Source organism: Orbicella franksi, chromosome 9, assembly GCF_964199315.1.
Source record: "Orbicella franksi chromosome 9, jaOrbFran1.1, whole genome shotgun sequence".
NCBI lineage: Eukaryota > Metazoa > Cnidaria > Anthozoa > Scleractinia > Merulinidae > Orbicella > Orbicella franksi.
The window spans coordinates 23,435,464-23,457,347 of record NC_138153.1 but is presented as its reverse complement, the minus strand read 5'-3'; the positions used below and the strand labels follow the sequence as shown (position 1 = coordinate 23,457,347).

At 37.7% G+C, this 21,884-nt stretch overlaps 1 protein-coding gene across 2 annotated transcripts; it reads right to left on the bottom strand.

Annotated features, from left to right (window-relative positions):
- Window positions 1–126: 126 nt before the first annotated feature.
- LOC145497917 (ubiquitin-like modifier-activating enzyme ATG7) lies at window positions 127–21,626 on the bottom strand. 2 transcript variants are annotated; one of them, XM_081477793.1, is made up of 20 exons: window positions 21,245–21,626; window positions 18,822–18,876; window positions 17,622–17,739; window positions 16,152–16,229; window positions 14,378–14,494; window positions 13,022–13,070; window positions 12,770–12,864; window positions 11,884–11,972; window positions 11,034–11,152; window positions 10,345–10,435; window positions 9,646–9,790; window positions 9,209–9,367; window positions 8,678–8,738; window positions 8,424–8,557; window positions 7,718–7,882; window positions 4,213–4,328; window positions 3,525–3,609; window positions 3,003–3,083; window positions 2,558–2,677; window positions 127–697 (listed from the first exon to the last, which is right to left on the bottom strand). In XM_081477793.1, exons 1-20 carry the CDS (start codon window positions 21,390–21,392, stop codon window positions 662–664), a joined length of 2,061 nt encoding a protein of 686 aa, XP_081333919.1. In that variant the 5' UTR covers window positions 21,393–21,626; the 3' UTR covers window positions 127–661. The 2 variants fall into 2 exon arrangements, with proteins under 2 accessions (XP_081333919.1, XP_081333918.1); XM_081477792.1 differs by having other exon boundaries at window positions 10,345–10,438; window positions 21,245–21,625.
- Window positions 21,627–21,884: the final 258 nt, after the last annotated feature.

The window sequence follows — 21,884 nt, the reverse complement described above, 5'->3', positions numbered from 1 at the left end:
TAATTTACACGTGATCATGACTGGCGTCGTAGTTTGCCATGAACGATCGCCTGACTGGTGTGGACGGGAATACTTAATTACGCTTACGCAATCAAAACGTCTCGATCAACGTCCAAAATGACTACATGATGAGAAAAACGATAATACTTTACTACTATGATTGTTTTATATTCTACATCTTTATTTCTCCTTCGAAGATCTGTGTAATTTTGGCTTTTAATGTTTCCATAAAAAAGACTAATTTTTAAAAAACGTGCTCAAGTTGTTTAAACAAACAGATATACCAGGGACATCGCGACTTCTGTGAAAATTGCAATGATGAACAGTATACAATCACTGAGAGGTACAACATTGCTTTTCATTTCTTTGTTCCTCACTCGGGTACAAGGCAGCATTTTTCTCCACTCAATTAATCTTGATCCTTTTTTTCCTCAGTAACAAATCACAATATTTGTTATGTTGAATTTAGCTTGCAGTTCATCTTCTGTCACAAAGGGACAGAATCTTTTCTCCTCTCACTTTATCTTTATCTTCTTCCTGTCTTCTTTCCACTAAATGACGCTTGATGTTTATTTTCAGGTACAAATTGATAATCTTTCCTTTTCTGTGCTGAATTTAGCTTCACTGTGATCACCACACGGCGCATGACAAGTTAAGCACATCATTCCAGTGTTTCTTCATCGCTCAGCTCCCAAACCTAAACCAAAGTGAATGTTTGATAAAAGGTTTAATTCTGTGCAGTTGAACTGTGCTTCAATCTGTTAAAATGATCACATAAGTTCCTACATCACTTAATTGCAAAATTTGGGAAATTCCAGCAAATCTGTACGTTATTACGTGTACCAACAGCAAGCAGTCATGACGCGGTCTCCTCTTCCACACGAGGCCTGGCCTGCGAGCAGGCTCACCTTTGAGTCACACGTGCGAATGGCGAAGCGACGGGAAGGAGTCTGGTGAAGAGGCGCCACGGAAAAGCTTTCTCGTCTCGCGGCTACGCCGCGCGCGCTTGTGCTCCAACGAGAGCCTACTTGCAGGCTACACAAGGCCCTGCATTGTACGCTTCAGTATAAGCACTTCCAATAAAGAATTATCTATAATATTTTAAAAAATTGGATCATTGGATAATGCAATTCAAAAGTTTCAATTAGCTTAGCCATCGTGACGTTTGAATCATTACCACGCTCTACAAATATGCTAAGCGTGCGCATAATTTTTTGGGCTATTTTATTTTATTTTAATTTTCTGAACTTTGGGGCCGTTTTTAACCCGGAAATTGCGTAAGCAATCTATAAGGTTTTAGTGGTGGTGCAGATTATGCAAATGATATGCAAATGATGTCCTTCCATCATCTGTAAACTTTTTGGAGTAATTCCGCTGACCAGTAGATAAAGTTTCTGAAATCACTGTATTTGTCAATATTGCAGGCACATGTATCGTTTTACAATACTAGGTCTAGTTGCGATTGTTGCACTAAAAATGGAAACTTACTTTGTTTGCTCTCTGGGTATAGTTCATTTAACATTTCTATCACAAGTCTAATCTTAAATTAACAGTTAACTCTAAATAAGACCAAATGTTGGCTTTTGCAATACGCATTGGGAAAATATTAGATGACAGGAGTGAAGTTACTGCAAGCTGCTACTGTAAATTTTCGTTCCGAAGTTTGAAGTTTAGTAAAGATTGACAAGAGGCAATCTTCTCTACATATCGACGGTACTTCTACTGGAGGGTTGAGCTTCCGAAATTAAACTTCGGAAATCAAAGCGAACAGTTTCGTTGAGGACACCGTAGCATTTGCCGACAAATTCTCCAATAAAGAACACCGCGGTCTTGCGAACCTCTAAAAGGCTCATGATTACGTCAGATTACAAGTTTCCACGGCGAGAAAATCCTGCTCAGTCTTGAGGACAAACTCGCATAAGTCGCATTGGAAGACGAATCCCGCATAGCGGGAGCGATCGAGGACATCTAGATAGAACTTCACGAACTGAAATGCAATCCGAGCATTAAAATTTTGCCCACAGACAAAAATTTTTGGGCTTGTTCAAGCTGACACACTTAACACTTGAATGGGCTGATGAGCTATCTTATCACAAAGTCACACAACAGCTCTCACGAAAAGCTTTATATGTCTATTTATAGTAGATTTAATCATCGCAACCCGATTACATGTATACAGTTTGATTTTGAGGTCATTTGAATCAACAAAAAATTAAATCGATCAGTTCGCACTACAATTGTACGGCGAATTTAACTTGAAAAAATGTTCAAATAGGACTCCTCTGTTCCCTGTGTACTAGCCACACTAACGTTGGTATCCGAGAAGTTAGCAGTTTAAGAGACTAGATGTCGCATATTTGTTAGTAATTCGCATATTTGCGCGAAAAGGCCTAGGTACGAATAAGCGCTACAGTGTTACACGGGACTTGTAGGTAGCGGTTTTTCCTGTAAGGTTGCGTAAGAACAGGAGACAAAGGTAAACTATTCATTCATTTCATTCCTTTATTTACTCTCTTCCTACTCAGCAAAATTGTGTGCTCCCTGTGATTTTACTAACCTCGCTAACTCTTGTGTCCTGTAAAAGCTGTGTTAGGCCTGTTAAATCTTCTAAGTAGCTTGGAACATTAAAAACCTTCATGAGAAATGAAAATCCTTCTTCTTGATAGCTGGACAAAACCTGACAAAAAAAAAAAAAAAAAAGGTCACGTGAACACTCACGTGAAACAGTCCAACTAAACTTGCCTGCTCAAAGAAGTCGTGTTTTAAAGACTATAATGGTAATATAAGGGACGGTCGTGTCAATATTGATGCCATTGTAGCAAAACGATGAAGCCGAGTCATGTTCAGTTCAAGTTGCTTCAGACACTGAGGGGGATGCGATGATGGGAAGAAGAGAAAGAAGCGATACATGACCCCTTCACTCCCTCCCTCCCTCCCTCCCCTTCTGCTCCTCAAGTCAGTCTGAAAGCAAGAGCACTGAAGGTAAAGTTAGTCCTACCTACCTTAGAAGAACATGCAATACACTTGTCAAAGGCCAGACTTGCAGGAAGAACTAAATGGTATCTTGAAAGAAATCCCCGAATCTGGAAAAAAATGAATAGTGATTTTGTTCAACTTTTAAAAAAGCACTAAATAATCGACAAATCAAGTATAGAGAGGCTCATGAGGTCCCGTGCATGCCCGCCAAACATAATACAGCAATAGTAACCCGAGTAAAATCCTTAAAGAAAGACAAACACTTTATAATAAATAGTATAGCGATGTAAAAACATGACGTTTCGGCGACATGTCGCCATGATCAAATGCAAATTATTGCAAGACTGATAACGTTATATAGAAGTGAATGTGTGAAACCACATAAGAATAAAAATAGGTGTGGAAGCGAGGTAAAGTTCAATGCAGTTTCGCTCGACCAGGCTACCGCACCTCGCGTTTAACAAAAGTAAGAAAGGTGGGATATGAAAAGTGAATGCTGACGAATGAATCGTCAGTCAGGAGTAGGATAAAACTGATGCATAGTTAACCTGATGAGGTACAAGCCCAAGATGGCACTCGAGATCAGCTGTTAGATGCGCGTCTTTAGCGCTGGTATCAGCTGCAGCTTCAATACTGAAAATAACAAAAAACTCATTGTCTTAGTGAGATGGCCAACAACGCAAGGCTGTGTCTATCGGCTGAACACCAAGTCAGTAGAAACCAAGAATAATCTTACCTAAAAAATCCCAGTATAAAGACCTATGGTTACATCTATAATTGTAGACAATGGCATGGTTTCATGGGACGATACCGCACCGCACCGCACCGCACCGCACCGCACCGCACCGCACCGCACCGCACCGCACCGCACCGCACCGCACCGCACCGCACCGCACCGCACCGCACCGCACCGCACCGCACCGCACCGCACCGCACCGCACCATACCATTGCCTATGCTAAGCACAGTGGACACCTATTTTAGCTGACTATACATCCAGCCTATATATTCATTCTGAGAGCGCGATCTTGTATATTCATTCTGACCGCGCGATCCGGAGACGAGCGCACTAACCATGAGGACACCGCGGAGGGGTGTTGAATCACAGAAACATGGTATCTCGAGTCTACAGACTGTATTTATTTAAGAAATGACACTTTCACGTAAATTATTCACTACATTTTGCATGGCGTTTGGCGCTGTGTAGACACAGCGTACCCCACGCCTCTAAACTTACCCTAAAGGATGTTGAGTGAGAGAAACCAGCAGTTCTACGGACAGGGCACTGGCTATATATGACATACCAGGTCTGGATACTGTACACTGCTGGTCCAGGGTGCGATCACGAGTAGACTGCAAGTTATACACAAACCCATATCAATTGTTTACAACACCACTGCTAAAATACTGGTGATGATGCCAAATATGGAATTTTCAAGACTTAGCGGTTTGTCATATCGCGACTGTCTCTTACCACATAGTTATGCGTTGTGCCCAGAACATTTGTTTCAGAATGAAATCCCCGACTTCTATATTATTGCCTTAAAAACGTTACGATATGGCAGGTGGCTCTAAAACATTTCTTTTCAGTAGAGGCTGGTTCTTTAGCTTGTGCAAGTTGCCATTAAACCATGCACAAGATTTGCTTTCAAAGCACACCATGCATTCAACACCCGGCTATCTCTCACGAGCCACACAGCCAATGACAGAACATAGGAGAAAATAGCATCCACAACAAACTCTATTTTACTACTGCAGAATATTTCTCCAACTGACGGGAGGTGTGAGTCAGTGACAACGAAGTTTGTGTAAGAAGCTGAAGAGCTATTTCGTTAGAAACGAGCTGAAGAGAGAGCTATAAGAGAGACAGTATACCACGACAGCATTGTATTGGAAAAGGTTTCTGATTTGTGACTATAAACTTAGGTTTTTAGTAACGATTCCTAACCGTTTCCAGGACTTGTATTTTGATGGCTTAGATAGATAGATAGATAGATAGATAGATAACTTTACTTCAACTCGGGTTGATGAGGCTGATTAGGCCTCTAGCAAGATTATGCTAATTTACCGAGAAAAATAACTTTAAACGAAAGAAAATTGAAATTAAAAAATTACAAGATATAAATATATAATAGCTAAGACTAGTTAACATATGTAAATTTACAATAGATCTAACCGCACTCTTAAAATCTTTAAGTGTCTTCATACAGCGTAGTGTATCCGGAAGTGAATTCCAAGCTTTTGAAGCAGTGTAGGCCACGGACTTAGTCCCATGACGGGTGGTGTTAACTTTAGGGATGACAAGCTTGTTGGTGCCCCTTAGATTCTTAATGTTCTCATGAATAGTAAACAAGTCACTTAAATATGTAGGAAGAAGGTTGTTGACAGCTTTAAAAGCTAAGATTAACATATCTTGTATACGTCGATCAGCTAGAGTGTAGCCAGTTCTTTCAGTTAATTTCCCAGCATTTGTAGGTGATCGCCCACTATAAATGTACCTTAGAGCTCTCTCATTTAGTTTATCGAGCTTTTGACAGTCAGATTTCAGACAATTGTGCCAGACGGTGGAGCAGTACGTAAAATAGGACATGATGAATGAATTATACAGGCATAATTTTGTTAAAGAAGCCGAGAGTATCGTTTTAAACCTACATAAAACATCCAGTTGCTTTCCTACTTTCTTGGTGATCTTAGTTACATGTTTGTCAAAGAGTAGAGAGTTATCAATAATAACACCCAAAAGCTCAAGGTGATCAACACATGGAATTTGAATATCACTGATGGTGAATTTCAAATTAAGAGAGTGTTTGTTCGCTAGGACTAGGGCTTTACATTTAGTGGGATTGAGTTCAAGCTTATTGTCATCAAACCACTTACACGCAACAGCGAGCTCGTCATTAATCACAGACTTCACAACTTGCGGCTTAGTAGATCTTTTTAGTTTAGGCGGTTTGTTGCCACATTTCAGACAATGTGATGATACTCTTGAGAATTCTTGCTTTCCAATTTTTTTAACAGTCGGGTGTTTATGAATGAATAATTTTAAGATGGATAAAAAAACAATTTTTCCATAAGGTCGTAATACTAGCAATAATGATAAATATTGCATAAAACGTACAACAGTTTTTAAAGACATGTTTCGGCATGCTTATGCCATCTTCAGTTTAATAGAGTGACTAATGATACGTGACACAAGTTATATACTACAAAATATGAATAAATTATTTACAATATGCATTACAAAACAGTGGAAACGGAAATTACAGAGTTAAAAAGGTGTTGAAGTGATGTAACTGTTTGTTAAGGTCAGGTTTGTTCTTACTAATATAAAAGGCTTCTTTAAGTTTAAGATCAATAGAGCTATTCGCTGAGTCTAAGATGCGAAAACAAGAAGGTGTGTACATGCCCCTGCATGAAGAAAATTGAGAAAGATGTTTAAAAAAGCCGCAACGTTAAACGGATCTTAATATCAAATTAGTTTTTACTTCTTTCAAAATCAAGAATATGTTCAGTTTTAAAGATCGTACTCCTGATGCTCTAAAATCCATGGTAGTTTATCAATTTACTTGTGCGGGATGTAATTCCTGTTATATTGGTGAAACCAGTCGCCATTTTTCTACCAGGATTAAAGAACATACAGTAAGCGATAAAAACTCGCATATTTTTAAACATCTTTCTCAATTTTCTTCATGCAGGGGCATGTACACACCTTCTTGTTTTCGCATCTTAGACTCAGCGAATAGCTCTATTGATCTTAAACTTAAAGAAGCCTTTTATATTAGTAAGAACAAACCTGACCTTAACAAACAGTTACATCACTTCAACACCTTTTTAACTCTGTAATTTCCGTTTCCACTGTTTTGTAATGCATATTGTAAATAATTTATTCATATTTTGTAGTACATAACTTGTGTCACGTATCATTAGTCACTCTATTAAACTGAAGATGGCATAAGCATGCCGAAACATGTCTTTAAAAACTGTTGTACGTTTTATGCAATAAAAAAACAATTCTCTAGAGGTCACGTGGTCTGTAATGGGAGAACAAATCGCCCAAGCTAAAAAGGTCTGCACTACCACTCCTTAAAAGCTCGTTCTTGAGTTAAACGCACCAAAAAGTAAATGATAACCTGTTATGTCGGGAAAACAATAACTTAATCACTGATGGTCGGGCATTCGTTGGATACCATTATTGTAACACCAAGTGGCAAACAGTGGTAGTATTGATACATCAATGTGTAAGAACTGCAAAGGGTTGGAAACCATTACCAGACATATAAGAGATTAGGTCACACTAAGTTTGTAAAATGCTAGTTTCACTTCATGCTTGAAGGTTTCACGTTACCTGTACTACAAATAATTAACAATTATTGGACAACGTTGAGCAAAATCTCGTGATTTGTCTGTGGCAAGCAGATCAATTTTTTGCCGAAGCCGAAGGCGCAAAATCACGATATTTTGCGATAACCGAGTTCATTAATTGTTTTATCATTCGATCACCATGTTTGCTGGTAAATAATTCTCTGAAAGCTCAGGAAAGCGATCTGTCATTTTTCACACAAGAGCGTGGTTACAATTACACATGAGCAGAATATTACTAGCTACAACGCACATTCAGACGGTATTACGCATGAGCAGACCATTATTTGTGGGCAGTTATTTACAGGTCACGTGGTGGACTCTCGGCCTATGAAAAGAAAGGGAGACAATGCATCAAATGATAATTAAGTTTGGCGACTTACATCTCCAGGTGCAACCACATCATTACAGAAATAACAACCCAAAGAGGTTCCTGGGATGGACTCGAGCCTGGCCGCTCCTTGACACTCGGCCGCATGCGTAGTGTCTCTGGCACCGTGTCGCATCACAAGGAATGTATCAAAACCAAGAGCTGCTGTAATGACACACTAAACAACAACAAAACATGTCACATGTCAAACATTGGAACCTAACTATACCATAAAAGTAACACGAAGGAAGACAGCATCATGACCGTCTATCAGCTCCTCAAGTTTACTGACATCCTTTAAATAAATAAACGAACAAAGTTCTTACTGCGGAAAAGAACAATAATATCTAGCTTCGTAGGATTCTGCTACCAAGATACTGTAACGCAATTCGGAACATTTCAAAAGAAATTTCAGTTCTCTAACACTTAAATCATCAACATTTCTCTGCGTGTTACCGAGTGTCGAGTTCAACCCATTCTCGCCATTCCCCTGTATTGCCGACAGATTCCTGATCATCATGTGGATCTGAATCCCAGAAGAGATTGTCAGACCCCTACTGTTAAGCAAGATCAAATCTATCCTCAGTGACTGCACTGCATACAAAACTAAGATATTCAGGGAAGGTTTTAAAACTGTGCAGTTTTCTAATTAAGGCCTTCGTGTTATAACAACGGTCAGGTCAAAAACTGCTGCGCAGTTGTCATATAGTTGTTCTTGCCTTCCTTTTCAGGGCACCCAAAACTGTTGGTAACCAGCGACTCTCTCGTGTGTCCATAAGAAGGAAGACAGCATCATGACCGTCTATCAGCTCCTCAAGTTTACTGACATCCTTTTGAACTTTTTCTATTTCCTCTGTAAGAAATTAACACATTAATAGCGATGAGAAAACACTAACCGTTATGAGCCAAAGTATCACGCAAACGCAGGAAAGCATTATAAAGAGGCTTCATAAAATAACAAAATGTTCGGTACCTGGAGATTGCGCGACAGAATGTCCTGGCATGGGAATTGACAGCTGGCACGACGACGCATTCTAAGAGCAAATAAAGACAATATAAGGCATCTTACTTAACATACCAACTGCACGGGTGATGGTCACGTTTTTGGAGGAGTGAGGCAGGGGGAGGAGGTAAGTGGTGTATGTGCCCCATTTCAAAGCGTCGGTTGCGCCAATCAGTCATTTCCAAGGTGCCTTACAAGTGCAAAACTGTTCATTTGAAAACGTGACTGATCTGCATGAACACATTTTCATACAAAGACTCGAGACAAAACGCAAAGCCAAAAGGAAACTAGCCTATATCACTCAGAAACTCTGCATCATCTTATGTTTGAACCCTCTACATTGCATTCATTCACGTTTCCATTCACGTTATTTGATGGCAATGCACTGATTTCAAATATAATTGGTTTGTGCAGTCAAACGTTAACACAGGCCATTGAAATAAAGCACAAAAAGATGGAAAAGAAAAGAAGATCATAGCTTGTGAATTAGCCTTATCTTACCACACCAGGAAATATTCTTTTCAGGGCAGAAGCTGCCGTGTCAGCCTTGGGTTTTCCTCCATTTTGACAGTCTTCAAACTCGAACAGGGTTTGACGCACAGGGTTGGAAAATGAAATATTACCATAGTCAACAAAGGTAATGGTGCGAACACCCCAGCCCTTAAAAGACAAGAAAACAAAAAGTACAATTATTACGCTGGACACTAAATATGGTTGTGACACAGGTGGCTGAAGTCTTTGCTTTGATACCAATGGTAAACATGCATATTAAGAAATCTCTATTTAAACCTCACACCTAATGCTTGTTCATTACATTGTAGTGACTGAGCATTCGAAAGGATAAAGAAAATTTTTATCAACTGGTTATCCCTTTCAATGATTGTAACATAACTTTTAATAATGATTTCTGATAGTTTCATTATAATTCACAAACATACCATGAGGCATCTTGCCACATTACAACCAAGAGTTCCAGCACCAAGCAGGAGGCACTTGGTTTGTGAAATTTTGTCAAGTTCCAGTGATGGTAACAGTCTCCATTGCATTAGCTTCAAGTTAAGGTCCACAGATGAAGATGCAAGCCTATGGTTGAATTGCAAATTAGATATTTTGTCAAAAGAAGTCGGATTTCCATAGCATGATGCGGCAGGAAGAATAGCTACTCCCCTTGGGTGGGATGCTAGTCCATGTACTCCTCAGGGTGGAGAGAGTCAGGCACTGCGTGAGAGTGTTTTACCCAAGAATGTAACACTGTGACCCAGCTGGCAGGCCGGCTCAAACCTACACCACTTGATCCAGGGTCCAATGTGTTAACATTAAGGCCATTCTACCTTACCATCAAACAATAGAATTTAAAACACAGTATGGGTATGAAATTCCATCTATCAATGACAACACTAACCATTCCCAGTTAGTTGCAATTGAACTTTAAAACAAACAGTCCATTACTGCCTTCCACACAGCTCTCTGCACAGCTGCGATAAATACATTCACTGATAAATATTTGATCACCATAAACGGCAGATAACGTCCTGCTTTAAACTTGGTCCTGGAACAAGCCAAGGGAAACCTGACAAATACCCACACACAGACAGTTTGATGTCTGATGGTGAGATGTAAAGAAATCTTAATATTACCTTTTAGGATCCATAGTAGCACTTAGATCCACCATCCTTGGTGCAAGCTTTTGACTTTTATTTTTCTCCCAACCAACACATTTAGGACCTTCTGCTAAAAGAGTATTCGACATGTATTCAGCAAATTATCAGAGATCATATATTTCAGTTCTATTCAAATGGAAAATTTTAATATTCAAGGTGATGGAAGTAGTGAAAAAGTATCATGCTTGGCCAAGGAAGCACAGGTATAACAAGTCCTGTCTCAATTGTTTGTGGATAGTGACCAATTCTGTGCTGTTCATATGTTTCTCTAAATGAAGTTGAATGCAATTTAACAGAGTTAACAACAAAGAGCGCCTGCATTTCCGTCGTAGTCAGCGGTGTTTTTGATATGTACATGCACCAGGATTCCATGTGCTCTTGGACTGAGACGTGTTGGTAGCCTTCACAGTGATGGTGTTTAGAGTAAGTGTTGCTTCGCACAGAAGCACGTCTTCAAGCATTCCCCCTCCCCTCCCTCCCTCTTTCCACTGTTAATTCAGTGTGATGGGTGCCTGTCTCCCCTTCTGCATGGGGGCTCATGGTTCGGTTTCCAGGATTTGCCAGCCAATGGGAGCAGTCTGCACCTGGGAGATGGCTGCCAACAGTGGAAGCTCCTGGATGCCTCTGGCTCTCAATGTTCATTTAGCAATGCAGTTGATAATTACCTTTTTCTGAAAAAGATGGCAGTTTGATATTCAACACCAAGCTATGAGAAGTTTCTCTTTTTCCAGATCTCACTTGATCTCTCCAGCATAAAACCTTAACATTTGTCATGGTAGAACCCCTGAAGCAAATAGAGCGAGAAAAACAGGAGATGACACTAATAAAAATGGAGACATGTATCACATATTAGTGCTAAATTACCAGGCTAAATATATCATTCCACACATGATAGTAACAAAGTAGATCATAGAAAAGTTGATACCATCTTAGTAAAAATAACTAATAACATATATAGGAAAAATGGCAAGGGGCAATTTTCCCTGTGTACAGATATGATTGCTGATGCAGGTAAAAGCATCTACATTAGATTAATAAACTTATTTGGAAATAAGAATGTTTAGAACTGAAATAAAAGCATATTCAAATGTGATTAAAAGATGATACAGAGATTCTACTGGGTGGGTCTGATCTGGCATAGGTGAAGGGTCTATTAATAAATGTCTTAGGACAAGAATATTGGTAGCACCCTGAATGGCCTAAAATGGCTCACAATAGCAATTGTGAGCCTACATGTCTGGTATTCTATTGTTAGTGACTGATACATGTAAGGTGCACACACAGCACCAAAACTAGACAAGCTGGAAAAAAGACCATTACCACTTAACAATCAATTAACCTGCCGGAAAAAAAACCCATCACTTTCCATCAAAGCCTCAATTAGCAATAATAAGAATACCAAGGATAATTATAATCATATTTTTAGTGAATATACCACTTTGATAAAAAATAGACTGGTTTAATGAAAAAAATCCAAAATCAGTGAGACACAGTTAATGTAAACACCGCACTAACCAATGATATGCCAACAGGGCAATGAAGTTTCTAAGAGGCCAGCCTGGATTTTGAGCCATAGTGCATGGATCAGCAAAACCTACCATAAACTGTACAACAAATAAAATTGAAGACAATATGTGGAATTCAACTTCTCAATAAAACTACAAAGCTTCCCAATACCCCTCAAAAAAACTTGATCATAATTGATAATGACCATTTCTAATCCATCAACAATTTCAGCATTTCAGTAGCCTGTGTAGCAAGCATTTCCATGGAGTTGGGGAGCACCCTTTTTTGCATGGTAATTCTTTGCTCCTGAACCCCAAGGAAATGCTTGCTATGCAGGCTAGCATTTCAGCGGCCAATTACAAGTCACAGCTGTGTGATTTTGTACTGACATGACATTTAATATCATATTTAAATATTTAATTCAACTCGGTATTGCTGTGTAATGGTATTTGGAAATTTTTTTTGAAATATTGTGGTATTTGCCAATTTTTTTTGCTGTATCGCAGCATTCAGAACCTCCCAATGTCCCCCTCACAAAGCTATGCCAAAAACCTCAACTTACGTCCTTTGTAAAATAGGCAAAGTTTTACAAAAATCTCAGTGCAGGTTCTATTTCAGTGAAATGACCTTAAAACTGTTTTCGCAAAACAAGGGAGGATAAAAAATAAGGCTTGAAATATTCTCAGCTATTGGGTCTTTTCTAGTTATGTAATGTAATGTGTCATGTGACCTGTCAGAAACCTCATTGATGCTTTTAAAATACAATATTTATGATAGTAAAACCTAACTGCTTCCTGAAACTTGATTTCAGACTGTCATATTTGCTGTCAAAATAGTTATAAAAACTAGAATGATTTGCCCACGCAAGTTTTCAGAATCAAAATTTGTTTCTCACCTCTGAATCATCCACACTAAAAAATGTCTTCCATTCATTAACATGACCCAAAGTGACTGTACTACCAGAGATCTTGATGAGAAAAAATCCAGGTCCTAATCACAACAAGTAATGAACCTTCCCTGAGTTCTGGACATACAGTTACAGATCAAACAGTAGTATAATAAAATTATTAAATTATCAAAATTATTTTGTTAAAACTACTTAATATGATAGCATATTGTATCAGCTGTAAAAAATGTTATTACTCACCTAGGCCATTAATGCTGAGAGAATCATATGATGACTGGAGACTAGCAATCTAGATTGTGATAACAACAGTTTATTAAATTAACATAAACTTTTATTTGTACATGTACACCTCTGTAGATGGAAATATTGTAAAATTTACTGTAAACAAGTCAATGTTTTGGTTGCTAGATAAAATGTGCACTCTCTGAAACTGACAATAGAAACAGAGCACCCAGAGAGGATGACGTCTTTGTACATGTAACAGTATTTAATTACTTAATCAGTTGAATGGAAAGCCAGAAAGAAATTATAAGCTACATGTAGAAGTAACACGGGATCGGCTATTTACTGAGTTAAAAGTTGAGTTAAGTTTGAGTTGAGTTTGAGTTGAGTTTGAGTTAAGTTTGAGTTAAGTTTGAGTTACTGTTTTTTAACACTTTTGACTAAAAACGTACTAAAGAAAAGTTTCACATCCCTCTTTCCTGAAAATAATTAGGCATTGACATTTCTCCAATATGCCTCAGTGCTTATAATCTATGTGCATCGACATTGTGCAAGCACTCACACGTTTCGTTTGAAACCAGGCAGTTTCCAGACAGAGACATTTGTATATCAGTGGATGCTCTATATATACCGGCTAATGAAACAGCTGGTGGGAAGAGCTTTGATGTGGAATTGAACATACCTTTCGATTTTGTGCAAGAAAAAGGTGTATCAACACACAACCAAAACAAAGTAATTTGATTGTGCCTAAAATAACTGTCTGCAGTCTGCATTTTGTACCTAGCCTGCATTTTGTACTCGGTCTGCAGTCTGCAGTCTGCATTTTGTACTGACCGGTGAAATTACCTGCTTATTTTCCATAAAAGGTGATCAGGATTGCTCATTTAACACTTGTTTTAGTGAGAAATATAGAAAATGGTATCTCAAACTTAACTCAAAATTAACTCAAACTCAACTCAGACTCAAGTTAAACTCAACTCAACTCAACTCCTAACTCGGTAGTTATCTTATTTCAAGTAACACAGTATATAAATTAAATGCTATCCATGAATGAGCCAAAATTCTTTTTCCTTGCATGCACAGTTAAAAACAAACATTAACTTCATTTCATGTGTATTTTGACGGGCATGTTTCAAACACAAAATGGCAAAATGAAAAAACGGCACTACAAGAAAGAGACACCGTGGGATATGGTGTCTGTATTAAGGGTTAACTCACAAAATTACTGAGAGCTAACCATTGCTGATTCAGTGATATTTTAGCCTAACTGAGTGCTGTTCAGGCTAACTGGACCAGAGTGCTATTTAGGCTAACTGTAGTGCAGTGCCATCTCGTTATTTCACCATTTTTTGCTTAAACACACCCTATTCTAACCTGCATAGGCGTAAAATAATCACGAAGTGAAATAGGAGAAGACACACTGACAGCACTGGTCTCAGGACACAAAGCAGGAAAGGCAAACCAGTAATAGAACTTGTACTTCTTCAGGTCCTGAAGACAAGCATTAATACACAACAAAATTAATTGTCTCACTTGTTTCATAGAAAAGCTATATTTGTCCATACTTAGAAGCTTGATTGAACATATTATAAAACTGTAGCATATATTACTGCACCTTTCAACAACATTCAGACTCTAAAATCCAAAGTTCAACTGACAAATGTGTTTTTCGCTACCGTCAATCAAATGTTTGGTGGCTCCTCCCAGGTTCCAGCTACTGCTGAGCATGTGGTAATCAAATCATTGAGCACAGTTCAGACAACAAAACAGTGCTCGGCAATAGTTGGAAGCTAGGAGGAGCAGCCGAACATTTCATTGATGGTAGCGAAAAACACATTTGTCAGTTGAGCTTTGAATTTCAGAGTCTGCATGTTATTGAAAGGTGCAATAAAAGAAAAGTGCTGTTTGGTATAACTGTTTCGTACTTTTGTTCTGAATAATGGAAGGACTTATGTCAGAACTAACTTCTCAAATGTGCATTAGCCCAGTTTAGATTCTGTTTTTATAATCATCTCCTCCTACTCTTTGATGGTCCAGGCACATCAGCCTTTGGCTGCCTAATAATGATATGGTTGCAAATATTATAACTGAATGTATGAATCATGCAATTCATGGCCTGTGTTGCCAAATAAAGGATTGATTGATTGACCGACCGACCGACTGATTGATTGATTGATTGATTGATTGATTGATTGATTGATTGATTGATTGATTGATTGACATGAATAAGCTAAAAACTGATTTGTAACCAGGTGGTTCCATGATAAATATAAAAATGTTACACTGGTTGAGAAAAGCTACATGTATTAAAAAATCTTTAAAACCCAACAATCAGCTATTAGCATAAGCCTTCTTCAAGGGTAATTTAAAAGATAATGAAGTGACAAGTTTATTTTACGATCATGTGGTTGCTAATAAAAACCAAGCATGTTAGGCAATTAGTTCTTATCCAACAGAATCAAGGTTCTGCATTCTTGGGGCAGGAACATGCCGTCATCGCGGTTGAGCACATATTAATTTCCCAAGCCTCTAAGAGGCATCGCTTTCGCCAACTTGTGCTGGTATGTAATATTGTGGACAATTCCCACAAGATAGCATGACCAGATTGTAAACAATGTTCAGCAAGTGCGGATTTCTTGGGATGTTTTTGTACAATGCTTTTTGGTGTTCTCTGAGCGGAGTATTGAATTTCCGTTTGGTCTCCCTGATGTACATGTACATGTAGTGTTTATCGCAATCTTTGCATGGAATGGAATAGATAAATAAACTTGTTACTTCTTTATATTTTTTATTACCCCTGAAGAAGGCTTACGTTAATAGCTGAAACATTGGGTTTTAAAGAGTTTTTAATAGCTTTTCTCAACCAGTGTAACATTTTTATATTTACGACAAATAAGCTAGTCTAGTGGTTCAGGGAGGGGGACAACCAATATACTTATCAGTTGACATGTACATGTGGCAGGCCTCTGAAAATGAACCATTGTCTGGATAGCAGGCCAGGATTTGATGAAAAGATTGGCAGCAGACTTGTATCCAAAATTGATGTTCTCATGCATTTTGAGTTTCTCCAGGTTGGCCCATTGTCACAATAACTCAGGGGGGATTGGAAGCTCTCACATCATACAACTAAAACGCAAGTGTCACTCACAGCAAAGGTGATAAGCACAAACTGACCAAGCACTGATGGGTCCTCTATAGCTTTCCCTGATTTTATAGAATCCCATATCTACAAAAGAAAGTAAGTCAGAGAGTTATTATTAACTATTTACAGTTCAAACCTAAGAGCATCCAATCAGTGTGCTTGTCTTGTGTAAATTTGCCTGTGTTTGACACTGATATTTTAACAAGATAATTTGGTTTTATCAACTGAGTTGATAATGTGAATTGGGCACCATAAAGAGATTTGAAAGCTGACATTTCGAACGTTAGCCCTTCGCTGGAGCGAATCCGGATTCACTCCAATGAAGGGCTAACGCTCGAAACGTCAGCTATTGAATCTCTTTACAGTGGCCAATTCACATTATCAACCCAGTTGATAAAACCAAATTATCTTGTTATACTCCCCACCAACACAGCACCACAGTTTCTTTAGAAAGTTACCCCCTCTATTCATTTGATATTTTAACTTCCTGAGACAAATAAAATGTTGTTTACAAGTCAGTCAGTGGTGTTGACTCTAGTATTACAAACTTGATTGGTCAGTTTTGCCATGTTGTTGTTACTTGTTTAATGTTGTTCCCAAGCAGAGTAAAGGAGTTGGCCTGGGTACTCAGATGTGATTCATTTGCTATCAGTTCTGTCAAGTAATCAGCTTACATGTAGGAGAACATAACAGGATACCCAGTGTTTAAAATGTACATAATATATCAGACACAAGAGACAGTGTTTCATCAGAATATCCAAACACCGGGAAGAGAGTTGAAAGTAATGACATGCAGCAGAGCATTTTTGACAACATTTGAGGTGTTGGGATTAGTTGGTGAAACACTGTCTCAAGTGTTTGAAATATCTTCTCAATCAAAACAAAACTTAGGAGTAAAATGAGCAGTAAAATCATCAAATTCTATGCTAATTAAGACCAAGTATCCAAACCTCCTTCAATTAATGAGTTTGAGAAGTATCATTTCAAGTAGTGTTTTGTTTCTTTGTGGTTTGGGAAGGTGTTTTCAATGGCGTGACAAACAAGGTGTGGATCACTTGACCATCACTTGTAATCACTGCATGTCCCTTTTAGGTGGCAGAATACTGTGTATACTGTCAGTATGTAAGACTTTACCGAGACAGGAAGTGTGGAAGGTCTGCAGCTCCTTCAGATCATGCACAGTCATTCTCCAAACATCTAGTTAGTTGTAATCATAAAATAATATTACATTGAGCAGTGACTATGTACTAATCAACTTCCAAGTCGATTAGTACATAGTTAGTTAATCAGTCGACGAGAGAGTAGTCTCCAGAAATGTAATGACTGTCTATCCCTGTCTGTGACTAGTCCTTGATAAACTTTTCATTACAATATTATGTAAAAAATATATAATATGAGCTTTTGCCTCTTTGACTGCAACCTTTTATGAATGATAGCCATGACACATTTGTCTTCCTATTCTCATTACCACACTACCTGTTGTCCAACTGACTGAATGAGCTCCATTTTATTGTAAGTTCTAAAAGCTTCAACAGTGTTTGTGTTGATCAAAACCCCTTGCATGGGAAATGTTCTTTGTGGTACTGGCTTTTCACTGCAAAAAAAGTACAATGTATTACATTTAAATTTAGTGAAAATCAGGCAAGAAAACACAAGTGAGTTTGTCCAATACCCAGTTTGCAGTTGAATGAAGAGCTATTTAATGATGTTCGTTGATGTTACAAAAACTGTTTGTTTGTGTACACAAGAACAGAAAACTTAAACTGGCAAGTGGCATAAATGAACATATCTCAATAAAGTTTGGGACACACAAGCAAACCTCAAAACTACAAAATAATTACCATCGCTGTTTGCAGTTTATTTTTCTTGCACCTATTTGGCTTTTTCCTAGCTATATAATAACATTCAATAAATATTTCTGGTGTTCACGGTTTTCTGAGTTTCACAGTAATAAAAATATGTGATAAAAAATATCTGATAATTAATATATTACAAGAAAATCATAATCAAAATTTTAATACATGGGATTGAATAAATATTTCTCTTTGAGGGTAGATTTTAAATTTCCTTGTATATTTGACAGTCAATCAATCAATCAATCAATCAATAAACTTTATTTAAGTGTCTAAAACTTCTGGTCAGCCTGGAGGACGACTAATCGGGAGCACTCCCAATAAAATTACTAATAAATTAAGTTAAGTTAAGTTAAAAGTTCCCTATGACTTCTTACGGTATATATACGTATCTAAAATTCCATTTATATTTTAAAATACAGACTAAAATATAATAATTTCTACCTAATAACTATATACAAACTTCAAATATGTCTAAAATTCTAATGGCATTTTAAACACACTTCACACAATTTCCTGTGCAGACATATAACATTTGTTATCATGCTTTGCATACACTCCCAGATTAAGAGTGCAAGGGATAGTGCCAAGAGGTACTTGAGAGTGAAAGGAGAGGAGGCTTTGTGAAGGGAACCACAACTGCAGACCAAGCACAAGATTTTGTGACAAGCTTAATGACTGGATGGTAAACATAGATCACCGTTAAGCAGAGATGACAGCTACTCCTCATGTAATTTATACTTACACTTTTTATACTTACTTTTTATACGCACTTTTTATACTTACTTAATTTATACTTATGCTTCATGTAATTTACACTTACACTGAAAAAGCATTGTAATCCAGGTTAAAACGACATAGAAGACCAGCAGGATCACCTAAAGTAAACGTATAATTTTTGTTTAACAAGAAAATTGAAAACTAAAACGTAAAGATGCAAAAGTGGATCAATCTTAACATTTGCACATGGCGTGGAGTATGTAGTAATAAAACATGTTCTATTTTATCCCAAATTTAGACGTCTTTAAAAAATTAAATGACAAATAATAGAACTAATGGCTACCATATTTCAATAAGTCAAAACTCAAATGGCTCCAAGGCTTAGGGGAATAAAATAAAACAAATCATATGGGATGAATAGTGTCTTCAATTTTTTCCCCTAAGCATCAGAGCTAAGTTAGAAATTCTGCATTTTGAAATTCAACTGTTGGCAAACAAAAACTGTTTGTTTAAGTATCATTTGTTTTGATTGGCAAAGGGTAGGTGATGTGAGGGCAGACTTAAAGCTTGGGATGTTTCAGACCCTCTGTAAGATGCCGTAAGAACAATAAGCATTGTAATCCAGGTTAAAACGGGGTATCTCTCTTTGGATGTAATAATGCATCAAAGTACATGTAAACAGTGCTATTTTTCCCAAAAATCTCAAAAAACATGTGGATTCTAAAACAAAAAATTATCAGAACCAGGAATATAATTTGTATTTTTATGTGAAACATGATTTAGCCTTTGCATTTTTAAATGAAACCTGATTGCTTGCTAATTTCTGTAAATGTGAAGCTGTTTTTCAAATTTTTCGTGATGCGTGAAACTGTTTACAGAAGAGGTATAGGGGACCCTCTCTCCAAACCACTCTTGGCTATCTCCACTTGCCTGTTTTTTTCCTTTCCCTATAAGTTGGCAGAGATCATGTACACCAATTGAGAAGATGTCTACGCCACCTTTGCCATGCTTTAATATACAGGCAATAGTTGTATCAAAGCTTTACCCCTGCAAATCCTCTTCTGTGCGACAACTTTTTTATGTCTGTGAAATAACTTGGCTTTTGAATTCAGTAAGGTCTTAATGATGACCTCTATTCAGTGGTACACGAACTTTTTCTTCGTGTAGTCTCTCATTGCTAACACAACAGTCTTCTCAAGCAGCATAACTCTATAGTCTCTTATCATTTCAGCTGTTTGGGATAACAATCTTTCAGACCTTTCATATGATACCTGAATTCGGATAAATGGACAAAAATAACGCTGAAGCTCATAGTCCTTGTGTAAAGTTCAAATATTTCCAATCACCTTATTCCTATTGTGTCATAATTGTTTGGACCAATGGTACCATGAAGATTCACGAAGATCAAAGACATCAGAGGTCAAAAAAAGGACGAAAAAGACCAGAAAATGGTGTAACATCTGCCAAGATTTTTTGATCTTTTTTAATACGCTATTAACTATTTACTTGGAATGGGATGTATCCTTCTAGTTCAAAGAACGTTCACTTATCACAGAAATCTAATTGGTAAGTTACGTATCGCGTGCTTGTAAAATAGGAAATCACGCATCATGTTATGATGTCCTGTCCCCCGTCACGCAGCTAATTTGGTTCTAATCACGTGTCATGCTGCTAATTTTGGCGCTATCACCCGTCACGTAAAAACCCTTTGCCACCCTCTTCTCTTGGAGTGTTTATGGGCATCAAACAAGCCTTTCATATCTAACCAATTAACCAGTTTTATTATATCTGCTGTAAATGAGAGGAGATGTTTGCCTGCAGAATATTAGGCTTAAATTACCAAATCTCTTACTAACACAAAACATGGTGGCCAACTGTAACCACGAAGCAACCACAAGGATTGCAGGCTTATATAATAAAGTTAAATCACACTACATGTACGATACAATGAATTATAATGTAACGCAACACTCGCAGTGTTCAAGTCACGCAACTCTTGCAGTGTTCAAGTGTCTAGAGGGCCTTTAAGAGGGCCATTTACAATGTCATTTACACCACAATATCTAGTCACATTACATTTACATAATTTTCTGTAAAATTCTGCTTGTCAGAGCCAAGAAAGTGTTACTTTAACAAATGGTTACTGTCCAACAGTGCTTAACTAAACCAATTTTAAACCTAATATTCACAGAACATCTTATAGAAACAATTATATTACAGCATTTAAATTAACTATTTGAATAAAAGCTTAGCAACCTAGAAATACGAAAACAAAGTAAGGATAAAACGAAAAGGAAGAAAACAGATCACAAGTTTTTCACATTAAAGGTTACAGTGTATAATATTTATTTACAAAAGACAATTGACATCATGTTGATTAGGAAAAGATCTCATTTGCATTTAAGCTTATTTTGAACGCACTATGAGTAAGCTTACATAAGCTCAATAAGTTTACATAATATCTAAAATTACTGAAAAAGGAAATGAAATGAAAACGAAAGTCTTGTATATTTTAAGAATACTTACTGTTTACGTAATATCCCTGTAGAGGTTTGGGTTTATCGTCTAACTGATATATTTCAAGTTTATTTTGAGTGAGTCTATGCCAAAACGCGGCGTCAACAGCACTAGAATACGGTGCAAACTGCACTGCACTCTCCACAACAGCCGCCATATTTGTGTCACACACTACGGTATGTAACGGCCCTGAATAGTGACCAGTAGGTAGTCAGGGTTGGGTGTGATTCCTATGCGAAAAAAAGAAAGAAACTCGTATTTCTTGAATGGCTGTCAGTGTTAGAATTTTGTCTGTTTTTAGTACTGCATTCACAGCGTTCCCTTTCGACCTCATAAAAAAGTTCCCTTCATGGTCGAACTGGAAGCGGATATTGCAAACGTCGACTCATAAAATAACCTTCTCAAAGAGTAACGCAAGGGTCATTGTGGGTGAAAGAACAGAACGTCAGCTATTTTCGACCTTTGCAATGAAAATGTCTCAATTTCTTACATTTTAGTCGATAAACTTCGAAGAGTTAGCCACTATGCGTCAGTTTCTCGTTTTTCAGAGTGATTAGGATATAATCGATCACGGAATACCTATTTCCGCCTCCTGCTTCAATACAGGAACACGTGCAGTTTTTACTCCTTAGACGATGTCACGCACCCA

Coding starts and splice junctions, on each gene's coding strand:
- LOC145497917 (XM_081477792.1), bottom strand. CDS start 21,392: ATGGCGGCTGTTGTGGAGAGTGCAGTGCAGTTTGCACCGTATTCTAGT. Junction 16,230..17,621: donor TTCAGTCAGTTGGACAACAG/GTAGTGTGGTAA, acceptor TTTCTTTTGTAG/ATATGGGATTCTATAAAATC. Junction 10,439..11,033: donor GCCATCTTTTTCAGAAAAAG/GTAATTATCAAC, acceptor ATACTCTTTTAG/CAGAAGGTCCTAAATGTGTT.